Source organism: Herpailurus yagouaroundi, unplaced genomic scaffold (assembly GCF_014898765.1).
Source record: "Herpailurus yagouaroundi ecotype Mexico unplaced genomic scaffold, PumYag 196, whole genome shotgun sequence".
Taxonomy (NCBI): Eukaryota; Metazoa; Chordata; class Mammalia; order Carnivora; family Felidae; genus Herpailurus; species Herpailurus yagouaroundi.
In genome coordinates, this window is record NW_024412427.1 from 9,342,431 (window position 1) to 9,361,984 (window position 19,554).

A 19,554-nucleotide genomic window follows, 5' to 3' on the forward strand; every position below is an offset into this window, starting at 1 on the left:
ATTGTGCCCTGCCACCCAGTGGCAGAATGTGATCCCACATCAAGAAATGGTTCAGAGTAGGCCTGTCATAGGAATAATTGCTGAGGGCTGGGGGATTCAGGGAAATCTTGCCAGGGAAGGGTGGGATCCAGACAGGCCCCAAGAGGGAAAAGGACATTCCAACCAGTGGGCCACATAGGCAAAAGCCCAGAAAAAAAAGAGTAGAGTATGGCTGCAGTGTAGAAAAGGTAGGCCTGCCAGAGAAAATGGTCTAGTTGCAGAGAGCCTCCTGAGTCCGGTGGAGGGGCTGGAGTCTGGTCCTGCTGGGAGGGGCATCATTCCCTTTTGCCAGCAGGGCTGAACTGGGAAGGGAAAGGGTGTCTGGGTATCCGGGGCCTCTGTGTCCATCACAGTATCTCTTTCAGATTTCCCTTGACCCTGTGCTTCTGAGTGGTCTGCTGAGGAACGATGGGAGGACAGCCCAGCAGAGGGAAAACCCAGCCAAGCCCAAGCTCAAGCCCCTCTGTCCAAGGCCCAGGCCCTGTGCCCACGCAAGCAGGTAGGCTGTGGGCCCTTCCCACACACGGTAAGGTTGCACAGCCCCAGACACCACTGCCTCTGTGGGCTTTCCTGACCAGCCACTCCAGCCTGACTTCAGGTGTCAGTGAGTGCCTGCTGTATACCGGGCCCTTCTTTGTGAACCATACAGGCAGTGTCCCTGCTCTGGGGAAGCTTACATTTCAGCAGTCAGAACATTAAACAACTAGATAAACTAGAAAATGTGAGTAACAGGTGCTAACCAAGAGGGCATATTAGTCCCCCAGGTGTCTCCCAAGGCTTCCCTACTCTTCAACCAGTTTATTAGGAAATTGAGCTGCTAATTCCAAGACCAAATCTAAGACCAGCTCCACTTCTGTAGCTCTCCAAAGCTGTACTTTCCAGTATAATAGCCCCTAGCCATGTGCAGCTATTTAAATTCAAAGTAAGATTAATTAAAATGAAATTAAATATGTGGCTCCTCAGTCACATCAGCCGCATTTCAAGTGCTCAGTTGCCATATGTAGCTAGTGTTTACCTATTGGACACCACAGTTTTATAACACTTCCATCATCACAGAAAGTTCTATTGGGCATCATTGCTGCAAAGTGTCTCTTCTTAGCCTGTACAATATTTGGAACAAAATTAAAGGCATGGTAATTGGAAGAAACTGGGACACATAATGCATACGCTGAACCTACAACTATGATTTTTAAGATAGTCCTGACTGAAAATGCCCATTTTTAGGACAATCAAAATATCCTAGAAATTCTAATATTTTGGTATCAAAACTGTAGCCCCAGTTTGTTTCTTGTTCCCCCAAACAACCCACAAATAGTTTCTCGAATCACATCCTGATTTGGGGTTTTGATGGTGTATTCATCAGGGTCCTCCAGAGAAACAGAACCAATAGGCTTTGTGTATGTGGGTGTGTGTGTGTGTGTGTGGACCCAGAGTTTATTTTAAGAAATCGGTTCATGCACTTGTGGGGGCTGGCAAGTCTGAATTCTGCCAGATAGGCTGACAGGCTGGAGGCCCAGGGAAGAGTTAAGATTGCAGTCAAGTCTGGGGGCACAATTCCCTCCTGCTTTCAGAACCTCAGTCTTTTTGTTTTAAGATCTTCAACTGACTGGATGAGGACCACCCACATTATGGAGAGTAATCGACTTTATTCAAAGTCCACTGATTTAAATTGTTATCTCAGGGCACCTGGGTGGATCAGTTGGTTAAGCATCTGACTCTTGATTTTGGCTCAGGTCATGATCCCAGAGTCATGGGATTGAGCTCTACATTGGACTCCAGGCTCTGTACTGAGCATGGAACCTGCTTAAGATTCTCTCTCTCTCACTCTGCCTCTCTCCCCAACTCACAAACATTCTCTTGCTCCCTCTAAACAAACAAAACAAACAAACAAACAAACAAACAAACAAACAAACAAAAAATTGTTATCTTCACAGCAACATGTAGACTTCTAGACTGGTGTTTGACCAAATATCAGGGTACTGTGGGCCAGCCACATTGACACATAAAATTAACCATCACAGATAACAAATTACTCTAAACCAAGCAGCACTTTTAGGAGGACTGACATGGGCACACACTTAAACAGAACTAGGAGGCTACGGAGCCAAATACCTGGATGTCTGGGCAGAAGCTATCCCCAATCTGAAAATTCCCCTGCAATAGCTGAGGCCTCTTTCCCCTCCGCAGCCCTGCCCCTAATATCCTCATCTTCCTAATGCCAGCCTCCCACAGGCATTAATGCCCTGGGCTCTGTAGTTCTGTTGGGGAGGCAGCTGCCTCTTTGTAGCCACTCAGTCTGCACAAAGAGCCTGGGGCCCACCAGGCTGAGCAGGAAGAGACCTGGAAACCACACAGACCTCCCCCTTGTTTCCTCTGAATCTAGCCACAGGCCACGGCCCCAATGCTGCTCTGAGTCATGGCCAGGCTGCTGAGGGGGCTGACCTCCGGCAGGTGCTCTGGGGGTTCTCCCTGCCTGTGAGACCCGAGGGGAACTGTGTTCCTCTCTCTGACAGGCTCTCCAGGGGGAAGGGTGGGCCTCTCTCTTGGTAGGTCAACCCCTGGTCCCAGCAAGAGGACAGATTTGGGGCAGCCCCTTCCATGAGTCATTTGTCCATCAGTCTTGCATCTGTTCAAAATCTACCAAGGCTCTACCACATGCCAGGCCTTGTGCCGGGGCCAAGGGACATAGAATGGACAAGATAGGCACAGCCCCTGCCTTCAGAGACAGTCAAGTCCCAGAGACAGGAGCTAAACCAATAGTCAGTTGCAGTTGTTATATTTTGGTGACAGTGTGTTTTAAGGGGTTCTTATTGAAAGTGTGTGCTGAGGGACTCATCACAAAGACTTCACCAAGAAGGGACATTTTATCCAGGGAGTGAAGGATGAAGGCGAGTTGTCCAGGAGGATGGTCAGTGAGTGGGACAGCAAGCATATGCAGCTCAGTAACAAGTAGGGGTGCAATTCCAGGGCTTCCAGGAGGCAAAGGGGTCCTTCCAGGCCATCTTGTTGAAGGATGCCCTCCACAAGACTTGCTTGCATTGTTTATCTGGGCATCAGGCATTTTCAGGCATCAGGCATTTCCCTGCACCATGTGATGGCCAGGCCCTGTGCTATATAGACAGCTCTGAGGAGCTCCATTCTGTGGTCACCATGTGGATCGGCACATGTGTCTGGGAGGACATGTAGGAACCAGGTCCCTTTCTGGGAATGCCGTGTCATTCTTCCCATGTCCACCTGGAGCCTAGGCCCTTATATCACACAGTGTCCAAATCTGGGTCTGCCCCACCCATCCCCTGGGTCCTTGTCTGTTCATCTGCTCTCCCTTCCCCATCTCCTGGGGCATCTGTCTAGAAGGCTTCATAGAGCCTGCTGAGGCCTTGGATCCTTCAGGAGCATCTATGAGACAGATAAACTTTTCTTGCTGACCTTGATTGCTTTTCATAGCTTGATGCACTGATGTGCTAACAAGTCTGTCTCCCTTTTCCCTTTGTTTCAGAGACCCCTGATGAACTGGGATAAGGAGGAAGGAGAGGGAGGGACACTGGATGTGGGTGAAGTGGCTCTCAGCAGCCTGTGGAGGGCAGGGTTTTCAGGATGAGAAGGCCCAGACAGATATCAGGAGGTCTAGTTAGAATGGGCAGGCTGATCCCTGAGGCGGACGAAGGATGAACATCCTGTGCTGAGGGAGCTGCTTGCCACCCACCATCCAACCTCAAAGTTGGGCCTCATGACCACCGTGTCTTTGGGACCAGTCCTGGTGTGATGGGGCAGGGGTAAGGGGAGGCTTAGCATCCTCTGGCTCCATGGCTTCCTCTCTCAATGTCAGTGTCCCAGAGAGTCTGGACTTTTTTGGTGAGGTGCTACAGCTGTCCAGCCAAGTCCCCCCAACTTGGGCCCATGAGTAAGCCACAGTGGTCACCCAACCCAACAGTGCCCCATGGGAAGAGGGACAGGGAATGCCATAGAAGCTACTCCTGGCACAGTACCCTACCTCATCTCAGTTGCCTTGCTGAGCAATGGGGCTGACCAGAGAGGACTACCCCGGAGCTTGTGAGGGCTGAGGTGATGCGTGCAGCACCCAGTCAGATCCTGACACTCAGCAGCCACTCAGTAAGGGATGGCAGGCATGTGGCCAGGATGCTTGACTGGGCCACATACACTTGCTGAGTGTTTACTCTGGGCCAGGCCTGGTATAGTGGGCCCCTGGGACCCCAAGTTTTCTCGGCAGCACAGACCTACACCTGTCATTTTGGACAAAGACCATGGGAGAGCCATGCTCCCCACACGCATGGCATTGTGGAGTTACAAAGCCTGTCCACATCTGTGATTTCATTGGCTCCTCCAGGAGCCCTCCTCCTCCTATGCTCACCCTGGACTTCACCCCTCAAAGTTAGTCCATCCAGTGCCCATGTCATTAGAACTTGTAGAAACTGAGCTCAGAGATCTGTGCTGATAACCTGATTAGAGCTGTAGTTTTTAAGTTTGCTGAACAGGGGAATCCTTTTATCAAAATCTTCTTGAAGATCTCCATATAAAAGAGGATTGTAACCAGGGGCCCCACTCCTCTTGACACACTAACCTATTCCCTGAGGTGACTGCAAAAGATGTCTGGGCATTCCTAGGGCTCTGCAGAGGCCCACTGAAAAAGCTTCAGATTCCAGGGTGACCCTCTTGGAATCCCAGCAGGCATGATCCCCAGGGTGCCCATGAAGGAGTTGATTGTGGAAGCCTGGACTCCACTAGACTTCACATGTGGAGGGAGGACTAGCTGAAAAGGTGACCGTCTCTGTCCCTCTATGCAGAGAGAAACAGGGCCACAGCTGTGGCCCTGAGCAGTTTCCCGGTAGGCGAGCACACAGAGCTGTCGCTGAGACTGGGGGAGCCGTTGACCATCATCTCTGAGTAAGTCCTCCTGCGGGGAAGGATGGGGTGCTCTGCTTTCTCTCCCTGACACCTGAAGATACACTATTGGGAGAAGGGGCCCTTCCCTCCAGAAGAAAAGAGCATGGCCTTTGGTGCTGAGCTCACATATGGCCCTAATGATTTCAGGAAGCTTGACACACCTGCAGGAAGAAACAGTAGGTGGGCAGGGCCTTGCAGGGGGCCCTGAATCCTGCCATCTATTGCCCAGGAGGTACCAGCACTGGGTGGTACAAGGAAACCTGGGAATCACAGGTGGGATAGGTGGCCAGCCACAGGAGCCAGCCTGGTGGGTCCTCATGAATCCTAAATGAGCAGTTCCCCTCCTTTCTCTCTCCAGAGATGGAGACTGGTCGACGGTGGTGTCAGAAGTTTCAGGCATAGAATATAACATCCCCAGCATCCACGTGGCCAAAATCTCCCATGGGTGAGTTCACACCCCAGGCCCTGACTTAAGGGAACTTCCTGCTTTCTCTTCCCACAAGCATATCCTTTATGGCTAGTCCTATGCTGAGCAAAACTGGGGAGAGGGGAGAATCAGGCCTGGGCCCTGCCCTCAAGAAGAGTGAACAGCTAGCCGTCTCAGGTCAGCCTGTGAGACTTGGGAGCCCGGAGGAGGGGGCTCAGAAAGGCCCCATAGAGATGTCTTCTGGGCTTTGGAGGGTGGCCAGGAGTTCAGTGAAGGTGAATGCTGAAAGGGAGTAGCCTTGAATATGTGTCCTAAATGTCCTGAGGCAAGAAAATGGAGGGGTGGTGCCCCACAACTTAACAAGCCTGTCTTTCTAAGAGGTGCCTCGAGGGAAGGCAGGACAAGGGGGATGCAGGGTCTCTTACAAAGTGTGGGCCACTGCTCTCCGAGAGTGAGTGACAAAAGAAACTGACTCCAGAGCAAATTCTGTGTCGTGAGAGAGAAAGGAAGTGAACTGCCTTTGGGTGGGATCTACCTGCATAACATGGAGTCATACAAGTACACTGTGTGTGACAGCCACTCTTCTGAGAGAAAGTACAGCTCTGGCACTGGATGGCCTTCCTTTTCTGAGGCTCATGGGGATATCTGGCTCTGATGAGAGTAGTGCAGGGATCCTGAGACCTGTGGACATCTTGTAGAATAAACACACAGAGGTTGTCGGCATCCAGGTGAAACCCGTCTTGCCCACGTTTTTCCTAATAGCCTGGCCCTGCTGGCAAGAGATTTTGCATCTCCAGTGTGGTACTGAAGTTTTAGCCAAGGAAACACTGACCACCTCCCAGAGTCCCCTTCCCTTGCCTTTCCATCTGCTTTCCAGTGTTTGTAAGTCACATGAATGGCTTGTTTTATTTACTATAAAACTAGGCTGTTTGTTGCTGGCACCAAGCAAGTCATGGCTTCTCTGATTTATTTACTTGGAATTGACTCAACTCTGAGTTTGGCTTTGACTGTGGAATTTCACACAATGACAGGGAGGCAGCCATTTCCATTGAGCTGGCTTCTGAAGGTTTTCCCAGGGACCATAGGGCATGGCTCTGGGGACATTCGAAGGCTGATGGACTAGTAAGCCAAAAAAATTCCTGCAAAACCACCAAACTTTCCACTGTGGTTAAGTCCTTCATGAACATATAGGTGAAGGATTAAGTGAAAGGAGAAAGGAAAACAGAGGACCAGAGTAATCAACAATCCAGCAGTGAAAGAGGCACCGAGGAGTAGGTTATGAAGATCTGTGCTTTGGGAGGCACATATGATGATTGATAGGCCGCATGATTTTTCCCAAGATTTTAGAATGTCTTGAACATTCTAGTTCCAGCATTTCTACCCGCAATAAGCTCCAGTGGGAGTTAGATTTCACTGATAATGAATACATGTTCACTCACATGCCTTTTTGACTACAAAGTTAAACTTTAAAACATTCAAATAAAATACTTACTAAAATTAAAAACAAGGGGTGCCTGGGTGGCTCAGTCGGTTAAGTGTCTGACTTCGGCTCAGGTCGTGATCTCAAGGTCCGTGAGTTCGAGCCCCGTGTTGGGCTCTGTGCTGACAGCTCAGAGCCTGGAGCCTGTTTCAGATTCTGTGTCTCCCTCTCTCTCTGACCCTCCCCCGTTCATGCTCTGTCTCTCTCTGTCTCAAAAATAAATAAAGGTTAAAAAAAAATTAAAAAAAAAAAACACAACAAAATAAAACAGGCAATTATTGGAAAGGTAAAGGCTTGGAAAGGTGAGTGGCTAGCATAGGGGTACTGGAGGAGCTGGGCAGTGATAGGAGACAGTCTGTGATCACCTCACCTGCCCCTAGCCCTGGGGGTTCCAACGACTTGGAAATGAGGTCTCCAGGTAGAAAAACCTGGGACTGACCCCATGAGGTTATCCTCTGAGGCGTCTGGAGCCAGGACTAAGGCAAAGCTGGGGAGCCCTTGGAGACCATGTACAGTTGGAACTCTGAGGTCCAGAGATGGAGGAGGGGTGGAGTAGAGCCTTGGCCCATCCCCACTCCAGGGTGACTTCTCTCTGTCCCTCCCCCAGGTGGCTGTATGAGGGCCTGAGCCGGGAGAAAGCTGAGGAACTGCTGTTGCTGCCTGGAAACCCCGGAGGGGCCTTCCTCATCCGGGAGAGCCAAACCAGGAGAGGTGGGTAAGCTCAGTCCTGGCTTGTCCTTTGAATGCTGAGAGTCAAGTGTGAGGTGACTAGGGATAGAAGTAGAAGGCTGGATGTGAAGGGCTATAGTACCTGGCTTTGGAGTTGGGCAGTCTGGCTGACTGACACCAGGTTGCTGCCACAAGAGCCCATTTATAAAAGTGGGTGTGAATGGTCCACAGTGGGGATCCGGGCTCAACCTACACTTTGGCAACTGGGTCTTGTAACAGAGTACAGTCACATGATTTCCCTGCCCTGACCAGCAATGATTCTTTCCTCCCCAAAACACAACACAATTCTGATCTCTTGGCAAAAAGTTGTCAAGTTCACAAGGTCTCTGTACTTTGGTTCACCATCAGTCAGAACTAGAAAACTCATTGGAAGTCAGCTCTTGGGGCTCCTGGGTGGCTCAGTCAGTTAAGTGTCCGACTTCGGCTCAGGTCATGATCTCACAGCTTGTGAGTTTGAGCCCCACATCAGGCTCTGTGCTGGTAGTGCAGAACCTGGAGCCCGCTTCGAGTTCTGTGTCTCCCTCTCTCTCTGTCCCTCCCCTGTCCCTGCTCACCTTCCGTCTGTCTGTCTCTCTCAACAATAAATAAACATTAAAAAAAATAAAAAGAAGTCAGCTCTTGATCTTCTTCTTTCTGCCGTATAGATGGGGAAGATGAGGAAACAGAGGCCCAAAGAGGGGTAGGGACATGTCACATTGCACATTCATATGGGACTTCTCCCATTTCAGGTTCAGGACCTTTGCAGACAAGACACAAAGTTGATAGAGCCTGTCTCTGATGCCCTGCCTCCCTCTGAGGTGCTGTCCTGAGACCCTTACAGTGAGGGCAGAGAGGGATGTTGAAAGAGTGGCTGTGCTGACGTTTATGTTAGACCTTTTTGTGCCTTCAAACTACCCTGTGGGGGATTGTATTTCCACTGTCCCCATTTTATAGATGAGGAAAGTGAGGCTTAGAGAGGAGAAATGATCTGCCTGGAGAGACATGACTAAGTGTGAAGCTGGGATTCAAACTCAGCTGAGGTCCGTCTCACTTCAGACTCCCAAGAAAGGTCCGTGTGTCACAATAATGGCAAAACTGCAAGTGCAGTGGAAGCCTAGGGAGGAGATACTTAGGAGCGAGGACAGGCCTCCTGTGCTTGCCCTAATTTGAACCAACCATGGTGGGTTGTCGGGGTCCTTTGCTCCCAGTCTCCTTCCTGAGGCCCCCCTTCAGCACATCTTTGCCTCCCTTCTCCTTCCTTCAGAAGCTCATTAGATTGACTTCTCCCCAGCCCCTCTGATACTTTTCAGGCAACATCAGCAACCCACCCTCACGCCCAAAGGCTGGCTGAGACTGGGGCTGGCCTGAGTGCAGCAGCTGCAAACAGGAAACCACAGCAGTGGGGCTAACTGGGACAAGGGTGCTGCAAACCAGGCCCCAGTGATCTTGAGAAGCCACAGGAAGTGTTCCATGTTCAGCTGCCCCATCCCCACCCCTTCTCTGGCCAGGTTTAGCCACAACCGCATGGTGACCAGCACTTACTGCCCCTTTCCTAAGAAAGCAAATATGCAGGAGGAATTGGCTGGGAAATAAAGGAGAAAGCAGATAAGGATCCATAACGATCTTTAAAGATCCATAAACATCCACATGATTACTGAGATTAAGGTTAGATTTGACGCTGAGCTTTCCCATAGCCAATCCCAAAAGGAGGTAGATCAGAATGCAGGTCTCATTATCAAAAAAGGAAGAGCTTTGTCAGTTCTGCAGGAAAGGCAATGGTTTCCCCAGTACTAATTTCTAGTCTGTCATCTGAGGCTTCCTTTAGGGCAGTGTTTGTCAAGCTGCAGATTGAAACCCTTTTGTGGGCCAAGAAATTAGTTTAATTCAGTGGTTTTAGAGCAGTGGGTCTGAAATCTGAGTGGCCATCAGAATCACCTAGAGGACTTAAAACAAAGAACTGGCCAAACACCCAGATTTTTGTTTGGTGGGTCTAGGGCAGAACCTGATAATTTGTCTTTCCAACAAGTTTGCAGGTAATGCTGTTGCTGCTGCTCTGGGGACCACACTTTAAGAACCATTGATTTAGGGGCACCTGGTTGGCTCAGTCGGTAGAGCATGTGACTCTTGATCTCTCAGGGTCATGAGTTCGAGCCCTATGGTGGGCATTGAGAGAGAAAGAGAGAGAGAGTGTGAGCGTGTGCACACTCGAGTTAAGGGAAGGGGCAGAGAAAAAGGGAGAGAGAGACAATCCCAAGCAGGCCTGGCACAGAAAACGAGGAGCCCTATGTGGGGCTTGAAACCATGAACCATAAAATCATGCCCTGAGCCAAAGTCAAGAGTCAGAGGCTAAACTGCTCCTACCACCCAGGAGCACCCCCCGCCCCCCACCGGCCAAAAAAAATGTTGAAGAAAAAAAAAACAAAACCAAATGCTGATCTAGACCTTGGCTGCAAGTTGGAATCATCTGCTTTATAAATTACTGATGCCTTGCACCCAACCCCCAGGGTTTCTGATTTAATGGGTCAGGGGTGTGGCCTATGCCCTAGAAGATATAAAAGTCCCGCCAGGTCATTCTGATATGCAGCCAGGGTTGAGACCCTTTCATTTAGTGGATCTGGACCAGTGAGTGTTTGAAGTGAAATATAAGCAGAAAACTTCAAGGTGCATCACTGGGGTTGGGAGAAATATTGTTTCATCCTATTTTTGTTTTAAGTAATTTTAAGTGTGTCCTGGGTCACAGTGTAAAATTTCATACTATGGTTTGTAGTAAAAAAAAAAAAAAAGTTTGGCACTGCAGCTCTATGAGGCCTGAGTAACATCACAGAACATTGGTTCTCAGACATGAGTGTATAGGAATTGTCAGGGAAATTTCTTGACAATACAGACTCTTGGGCCCCTTCTGACTCTATTTACAGGGCTCAGAGGTCAGAAATCTTCTTCCTTCACAAGTTCTCTGAATGGTTCTTATGTTCTTTTAAGCTTGAAAACCCAGTTCTAATCTAGGGAAACCAGAATTAAGTAGTAAGGGACAATGTTTTTTACATTTACATAATGCATATTGTCATATATAATAGTAATTAACTATTGATTGAGTGAATGTTATCGGGATTGGCTTTTCTTTGTATCAAGGTCCAAACATACATCTGGGAAGGGAATTTGAGTTTGTGTGTGGAACAAGGAGGGAGGCCTAGGGCCTGTGAGCTCCCAAGAACACTACTCAGAGTCTGGACAGAGGAGGGTACGACTAAGACCTCTCCATCTTCCCCAGAGTCCCTCTGGCACATCTGTCTATGTTCTTTTTTTTTTTCTTTTTTTTTTTTTTTTTTTATAAAAAAATTTTTTTTTCAACGTTTATTTACTTTTGGGACAGAGAGAGACAGAGCATGAACGGGGGAGGGGCAGAGAGAGAGGGAGACACAGAATCGGAAACAGGCTCCAGGCTCTGAGCCATCAGCCCAGAGCCTGACACGGGGCTCGAACTCACGGACCGCGAGATCGTGACCTGGCTGAAGTCGGACGCTTAACCGACTGCGCCACCCAGGCGCCCCAGCTACTGGGGACTTTGTCTATGTTCTAAACCTGGGGGAAATCATGGCAGGGCCCAAGTCAGGCCCCAAACCTTGGTATGTGAAGGGGCACTGATGACTCTGTGGAGGTCACAGGACTGCTCCAGAGGTCAGCACCAGGGTCAGCCCCAACAGCATTTTCCCCCTACCACCTCACCTTCCTGCTGTCCTACTGTGTGTCTGTTCTGTGATGGGAACTGTGAGGGAGGTAGAGGATCAAGACATGCTTCCTGACACTGAGGGGCTCACTTCTGTCTATTCTGTCAGCTGGGAAGCACTTGTTGAGCATCTCCTCTGAGTCAGGACTGCTAGATCATCGTTCCTATCCTCAGGCTGCAGACAGTGGAAAGTCCAAGGTGCAGCATCCCCAAGGCTATCAGCCTCTCAGAGGCCTCAGCAGATGAAGTTCAGGAGGTCCTGCTAGGTCCGTCTCCCCCCCACAGCTTCCTATTTGATCCCTCATACCACCATGGACCTCACCCCACCTCCTGGTATCATAATCAGAACACCAGGGAAAACATGGTGCCTGACCCCAGAGGTCCCTGCAGGCCAAGATGTGACATTGGCTAATGAAGCTAGAGCTTTCTGGAATCCAGGACATTGTACCTCTCTTGCCTTTTTCCCAGTGGATCTCCCTCCAACCCCTGCACCCAGTTGTTGTTTTTTTTTTAAGTAGGCTCCATGCTGGACATGGAGCCCAATTCGGGGCTTGAACTCATGACCCTGAGATCAAGACCTGAGCTGAAATCAAGAGTTGGACACTTAACTGACTGAGCCACTCATGCACCATCCCACCCCGACCACTTCTGTAGCTACTGTAAACTTATTATTATTTTTTAGGTTTATTTATTTATTTTGAGAGAGACAGAGACAGCATGAGTAGGGAAGGGGCAGAGAGAGGAGAAGACAGACAATCCTAAGCAGGCTCCACCCTGTCAGCATGGAACCCAATGTGGGGCTCAAACTCATGAAACCATGAGATCATGACCTGAGCTGAAACCAAGAGTCAGATGCTTAACTGACTGAGCCACCTAGGTGCCCCATAAACTTATTTCTTAAACAAACAAACAAAAAATGTATGTGGTCTAAGAGCACAAGAACTAAATATTTGAAATGAGGACCATAAAGGAAAATTCCAGCTGTGACATGTGCTAGCAGAACAACACTTCTTTCCTAGAGTATAAAGATCTAATTACCTATGTCTGGGCCCAGTGCAGTGCCAGCATACAGTAAGTGCTCAAAGAATGTATACTGAATAAGTGAATGAGTGTATGAATGGAAATTGAGGGGAGAGGAGAGGATGGAGAGCTGGGGTAGACTTTCCCCGAATACCATGTGTGCTCATGAATAGTGGTAGGTGCACAAATAGTGGCAAACCCTCCTCCAGACTGCTTGTAATCATGGCTCTGCCCGCCATTTATCGCACAGATTCATTCAATCATTCAACAAATGGATATTGTATGGTGACTCTGTGCCAACTATTCTAAGCAGCAGGGATGAAACAGTATAAAAAGCAGAATCCCTACCTACAATCCAGTTGGCAAAATGGGCAGTGAACAAATAAAGAATAAAGTGTCCGATCATGGTAAGTACCACATAGAAACAATAAAGCAGCGTAAGAGGAACAGGGTCATGGGACATGTGCAAGTATGCAAAGTCCTTGTGGTAGATGCATCCTCAGGAAGGGCAGGTGTACCCGGAAGCAGATCCAAGGTCACTGGGAGTCAGGTCATGCAGGGTGTTTCTAGGGTGAGGACTTTGGTTCTCAGTAGGGGAGTGACATAACCTGATCCCTCCACTGCTGCTGAGAGGATTTGGGGGCAGGGTGATGAGGTGAAAGTGGGAAGCCACATGGGAAGTTGTTGCAGGTTCCTCCAGGGTGAGAAGTGGTTGGATTCTGGATATGTTCTGAACGTAGGCAGTAGGGTTTTCTGTCAGGCTGTATGTGAGATGTGAGAATGGAAGCAGTGAGGTTGACTCCAGGGTTAGAGCTTAGTAACAGATGGCACAGTGCTGCTGTTTTTCTGAGATTGGAAGATAGAGGAAGGATAAATCAGAACCATCCTTCAGGAGGCTCATGATTGGTTATATGTGTTTTGGGGTGAGGGAGGATTGAGGGACAGGTGATGGCAGAGCAGGACACAAAAGCACTGGTGCCTGGTCAAGCTTTGAGCTGGGGCTTCTCCCAGGCAGGGAAGGTGTTCTGGAGGGAAGTTGTCTGAACAAAACTGAGTTGTAAAAGTAAGCTGGTGGTTACTCAGGTGGAAGAGTGTTCAATATAAAAGGAACAGTGGGTGCAAAGGACCAGAGGCCTGATACAGGTTATTGGGTGCTTGCTACATGCCAGACACTGCTAAATGCTTTACGTGCTTCACCACTCAAATCCTTGAGGTGATCTGTGAGACTGGGAGAATCATTATTCCCCTTTACAGATGAAGAAACAGATCTGAGAGGTCAAATTATGTGCTTAGAGACACAGCTAGTGAGCATGGGACAACAGGGGTGTTATATAGCATGTGGCTGTGTTGTGAGCCCAGGGAGTCTGAGTTAAAGTGGATATGTCCTGGAACTGGGAAAGAGCAGTAGGTATTTGGGACTGGATGGAGTATGTAGTGAGAAGGAACAGCGGGATACCAGCACATAGGCCAGTCACAGATGGCACTGGTAGGTGACCTGTGTCCACAGTGGGTTATCAACCCCACATGGGATTGACAGAGCTTATTATCCCTGAGCCTATCAGCTAGATACGCAGTATAGCTACCCTTACTGCTTTTAGTAACTATGGCGACAGTGACCAGCATGGAGTGGTTGGAGAATCTTGCAGAGCATATAGGAACTTGGTCACTTAGTTCAGCTGGGTTGATTGGCCTTGAGAGCTTATTCTCCGATATTTAGCCCTTTCCCATCCACAAGCCATTTTAGAGTCACAGCTCAGCTCCAGAAGATACTTTTTTTTTAAGATTTTATTTTTAAGTAATCTCTATACACAATGTGGGGCCAAAACTCACAACCCTGGGATCAAGAGTCATATGCTGTACTGACTGAGCTAGCCAGGCACCCCAAGAAAAGACAACAACTCTTCTTTTTCTTCTCCTTCTCCTTCTTCTCCTCCTCCTCTTACTTCTCCTCCTCTTTCTCCTCCTCCTCCTCCTCCTTCTCCTCCTCCTTCTCCTCCTCCTTCTCCTCCTCCTTCTCCTTCTCCTTCTTCTCCTTCTCCTCCTTCTCCTTCTTCTTCTTCTCCTTCTCCTCCCCCCTCCTCCTCCCCCTCCTTTTCCCCCTCCTCCCCTCTCCCCCTCCTCCTCCTCCCCCTCCTTCTCCTTCCTTCTTCTTCTTCTCCTCATCCTCCTCTTCTTCTCCTCTCCCTCCTCCTCCTCCTTCCCCTCCTCCTTTTTTTGAGAGAAAAAAAGAAAGAAAGGGCACAAGTGAGCAAGGGGCAGAGAAGGAAGGAAGGAGGGAGGGAGGGAGAGAGAGAGAGAGAGAGAGAAAGAAAGAAAAAGATTACAAAGCAGGGCACACCAGAAGTGGGGCTTGTGTTTTACCTAAAGCAGGGCTTATGTTCACCTAAAGCAGGGCTCGAGCTCACCTGAAGCGGAGTTCAAGCTCACCCCAAGCAGGGCTTGAGCTCACTGGATGTGGGACTTGAACTCATGAATGGTGAGATCATGACCTGAGCCAAAGTAAGATGCTTAACAACTGAACCACCCAGACACAAAAGAAGAGAGTCTTCTTAAAGGTACAACAGTCAAGGGGCCCTCAGAGTCAGGCAGAGAATAAGGAAAAGGAAGCAGAGAACTTACTCCATACTTTTTTTTAAAGCTTACTTGTTTATCTTGAGAGAGAGAGAGAACGTGTGGGGGAGGAGCAGAGAGAGAGGGAGAGAGAGAGAGAAAATCCCAGACTCCATGCTGACAGTGTGGAGCCTGACCAGGGGCTTGAACTCATGAACTGTGAGGTCATGACCCGTGCCAAAAACAAGAGTCAGATGCTTAACTGACTGAGCCACCCAGGGGCCTCACACTTCTTGATGTATATGGATTTTGTATCCTATAGCCTTGCTAAATTCACTTAATAGTTGTAGTAGCATTTTTGTGTTTTAAGATTTTATTTTTAAGTAATCTCTATACCCAACATGGGGCTCAAACTCACAACCCCGAGATCAAGAGTCTCATACTCTACCAACTCTACTATCACCCCACTAGTTGCTTTTTTGTAGATTCCTTAGGATTCGCTACATACATGATCATATTATCTATAAGTACAGTTTACTTGTTTTCCAATCTGTATACCTTTTATCTCTTTTTCTTGCCTTATTGCACTGGCTAGGACCTCTAGTATGATAATGAAGTGGTGAGTACACTCTTGCTTTGTTCCCAATCTTAGAAGGAAAAATTCAGTCTTTCTTATTAAGTATACCTATAGATTTTTGCAGATACTCTGTCAGTTTGAAAGTTGTCTTCTATGGGAGGCAGAATAATAGCCCCTCAGAGTTTTCTAGGTCCTAATCTCTGGAATTTGTGAATATATCACCTTACATTGTAAAAGGGAGTTTGTAGATGTGATTAAATTGAATATTTTGATATAGGAAGATTGTCGTGGGTTATTCAGATGAGCCCAGTGAAATCACAAGGGTCTTTAAATTTTTTTTAATGTTTATTTTTGAGAGAGAGAGAGACAGAGTATGAGTGGGGGATGGGCAGAGGGCAAGGGAGACACAGAATCCGAAGCAGGCTCCAGGCTCTGAGCCGTCAGCACAGAGGCTGATGGGGGGCTCAAACCCACGAACTGAGAGATCATGACCTGAGCCAAAGTTGGACGTTCAACTGACTGAGCCACCCAAGCACCCACAAAGGTCTTTATAAGAGAGAGGCAGAAGCATCAGAGTTTGAAATAGATTGGAGATGAATGTTATACTGTTGGCTTTAAAGATGGAGAAAGCGTCCTGAGCTAAGGGATGCAGGTGGCTTCTAGAAACTAGAAAAGCAAAAAATGGATTATCCTCTAGAGTTGCAGGAGAAACACAGGCCTGCTGACACCTTGATTTAGTTCAGGGAAACACATTTCAGATTTATAACCTCCAGGACTATAAGATAATAGATTTGTGTTGTTTTAAGCCAGTGAATTTGAGGTAATTTGTTATAGCAACAATAGGAAACTATTGTATCAGTTTTGGTGATTTGTGCCTTTTAGGGAATTTGTCCATTTCATCCTATTTGTACAATTTTTACTGGCATGAAGTTGTTCATAGTATGCCCTTATTTTTCTTTTAATGTATTTTTGTAGGATCCTTAGTGGTTGCCCCTCTTCATTCTTTTTTTTTTTTTAACGTTCATTTATTTATTTTGAGAGAGAGTGAGAGTGAGAGAGCGAGCAAGAGAGAGCATGCACATGAGTGAGGGAGGGGCAGAGAGGGAGGGGGAGAGAGAGACTATCCTATCCTAAGCAGGCTCCATGCTGTCAGCACAGAACCTGATATGGGGCTCAAACTCACAGACCATGAGAGCATGACCTGAGCCGACATCAAGAGTTAGATGCTTAACCAACTGAACCACTCAGGTACCCCTCTTATTATTATTTTTTTAATGTTTATTTATTTTGAGAGAGAGAGAGCGAGAGGGGCAGAGGTAGAGGGAGAGAGAATCCCAAGGAGTCTCCATGCTCAACGGAGAGTCCCAAGCGGGGCTCAGTCTTAGATCATGACCTGAGCCGAAATCGAGAGGGAGACACTTAATTGCTGAGCCACACGGGTGCCCCTAAAGATTTTATTTTATTTTTATTTATTTATTTTTAATTTTTTAAGTGTTTATTTATTTTTGAAAGAGACAGAGACAGAATGCGAGTGGGTTGGGGCAGAGAGAGAGGGAGACACAGAATCTGAAACAGGCTCCAGGCTCTGAGCTGTCAGCACAGAGCCCAACGCGGGGCTTGAACTCATGAGCTGTGCGATCATGACCTGAGCCGAAGTCGGACGTTCACCCGACTGAGCCACCCAGGCGCCCCTAAAGATTTTATTTTTAAGTAATCTCCACAGCCAATGTGGGGCTCAAACCCATAATCCCAAGACCATGAATCGCATGTTCCACTGACTGAGCCAGACAGGTGCCCCTCCTTTTTCTTTTTTTTAATCAGTATAGTTTGAGACTTGTCAAAAAAAAATTTTAGAGTACTTTCTCTGCCCATTGTGGGGCTCAAACTCGTGATGCTAAGATCAAAAGTCACATGCTTTACTGACTGAACCAGCCAGGGAGCCCTGAAGTTTATCCATTTTATCAGTCTTTACAAAGAATCCACATTTGGGATCATTGACTTTTCCCTGTTGTTTTTATTATATTTATTTTTGCTTTATCTTTATTATATTCCTTCCATCTAATTTTATTCTCTTTCTAGCTTTTTAAGGTAGAAATTTTATTTTGTACCTCTCTTTTCTTGAAACATAAGCATTTAAAGCTACAAATGAGGGCACTTGGCTGGCTCAGTTGGTAGTGCATGCAACTCTTGATCTTGGTTGGGGTCATGAGTTGGAACACCATGTTGGGCAGAAAGATTACTTTAAAAAATAAATAAATAAAGCTAAAAATGTACTTTACTGAGGGGTGCCTGGGTGGCTCAGTTGAGCATCCGACTTTAGCTCGGGTCATGATCTCACAGTTCGTGGGTTCGAGCCCCACATCAGGCTCTGTGCTGACAGCTCAGAGCCTAGAGCCTGCTTCAGATTCTGTGTCTCCCTCTCTCTCTACCCCTCCTCCACGCATGCTCTGTCTCTAAAAAATGAATAAACCCTAAAAAAAATTAAAAAAAAAAAGTACTGATTTGAGCTCACAAATTTTTGTGGGTTTTTTTTTTTTTTTCAGTTTAAAATATTTTCTGGGGCACCTGGTTGGCTCAGTCAGAAAGCATGCAACTCTTGATCTCAGGATAGTAAGTTCAAGCCCCGCATTGAGTGTAGAGATTACTGAAAAATAAAATAAATAAACTTAAATAAAAATATTAGGTTTTTGTGTTGGCTGGGTAGCTCAGTCGGTTAATGCCTGAATCTTGATTTCTGCTCAGGTCATGATCTCGTAGTTCATGGCTTCCAGCCCCATGTTGGGCTTTGCACTGATAGTGCGGAGCCTGCTTGGGATTCTCTCTCCCTCTCTCTCTCTCTCTCTCTCTCTCTCTGTCTGTCTCTCTCTCTCTCTCAAAATAAATAAACTTTAAAAATAAAATATTTTATTGTAAAATAAAAGTATCAGATTTTTTAAGAAAGGGGAGTGACTGTTTTTGGCTGGCTCCATCAGTAGAGCATCTGGCTTTTTTTTTTTTTTTTTAGTTTATTTATTTTGAGAGAGAAAGCATGAGCAGGGGAAGATCAGAGAGAGAGGGAGAGAGAGAATCCCAAGCAGGCTCCGCACTATCAGCACAAAGCCTGACCCAGGGCTTGATTCCACGAACTGTGAAATAATGACCTGAGTCAAAACCAAGAGGTGGATGCTTAACAGCTTAACTGACTAAGCCACCCAGGCACTCCATCCATGCCTGTGACTTTTTTTTTTAATGATTTTATTTTATTTATGTATTTTAAAAATTTAAATCCAAGTTAGTTAACATGTAGTGTAATAATGATTTCAGGAATATAATTTAGTGATTCATCACTTATATTTAACACCCAGTGCTCATCCCAGCAAGTATCCTCCTTAATGCCCCTTGCTCATTTAGTCCATCGCCCCACCCAGCACCCCTCCAGCAGCCCTCAGTTTATTCTCTGAATTTAAAAGTCTTTTATGGCTGGGGTGCCTGGGTGGCTCAGGCAGGTGGGTGTCCGACTTTAGCCCACGTCATGATCTCACAGTTCCTGAGTTCGAGCCTCGCGTTGGGCTCTGTGCTGACAGCTTGGAGCCTGGAGCCTACTTCAGATTTAGTGTCTCCCTCTCTCTTTCCCCTTCCCCTGCTCATGCTCTGTCTCTCTCTCTCTCTCAAAAATAAATAAACAACAGCAACAAAAATCTCTTATGGCTTACCTCCCCGCGAGCACGTGACTCTTGACCTCAGGATCATGAGTTCAAGTCCCACAGTGGGCATGGAGCTTACTTAAAAAAAAAAAAAATGGAGCAGCCAGTACTAACTGGCTCAGTCAGTACAGTATGTGACTCTTGGGTCCTGAGTTCACACATCATGTTGGTCACAGAGCTTACTTAAAAAAAGTTAGAATTAAATTTCAAATTAAAAAAAGAAGGATTATTTTCTAATTTTGCTTTCTTCTTTGATCTCTGAATTATCTCCAAGTATTTGGGGATTTTCCAGGTATCTTGTTATTAATTCATAATTTAATTCTGTTGTGGTCAAAGAACTATTGATTTCAATCCTTTCAAATTTCTGTTTTTATGGTCCAGTCTATAGTCTATCTTGAATAGTCCATGTGTACTTAAAAGAAAATGTGTACTGGGGCACCTGGT

General features: G+C 47.1%; 1 protein-coding gene across 2 annotated transcripts in view; it reads left to right on the forward strand.

The window, feature by feature from the left end:
* Positions 1–19,554, forward strand: part of SLA2 (Src like adaptor 2) — a 30,054-nt gene that overhangs the window by 3,888 nt on the left and 6,612 nt on the right. For both annotated transcript variants that reach the window (XM_040447130.1, XM_040447131.1), the window contains exons 2-5: positions 405–538; positions 4,842–4,941; positions 5,300–5,386; positions 7,456–7,559. In XM_040447130.1, the coding sequence (XP_040303064.1) occupies positions 448–538; positions 4,842–4,941; positions 5,300–5,386; positions 7,456–7,559 (382 nt within the window). In that variant the 5' untranslated portion in view covers positions 405–447. The remainder of the gene's footprint in view (positions 1–404; positions 539–4,841; positions 4,942–5,299; positions 5,387–7,455; positions 7,560–19,554) is intronic.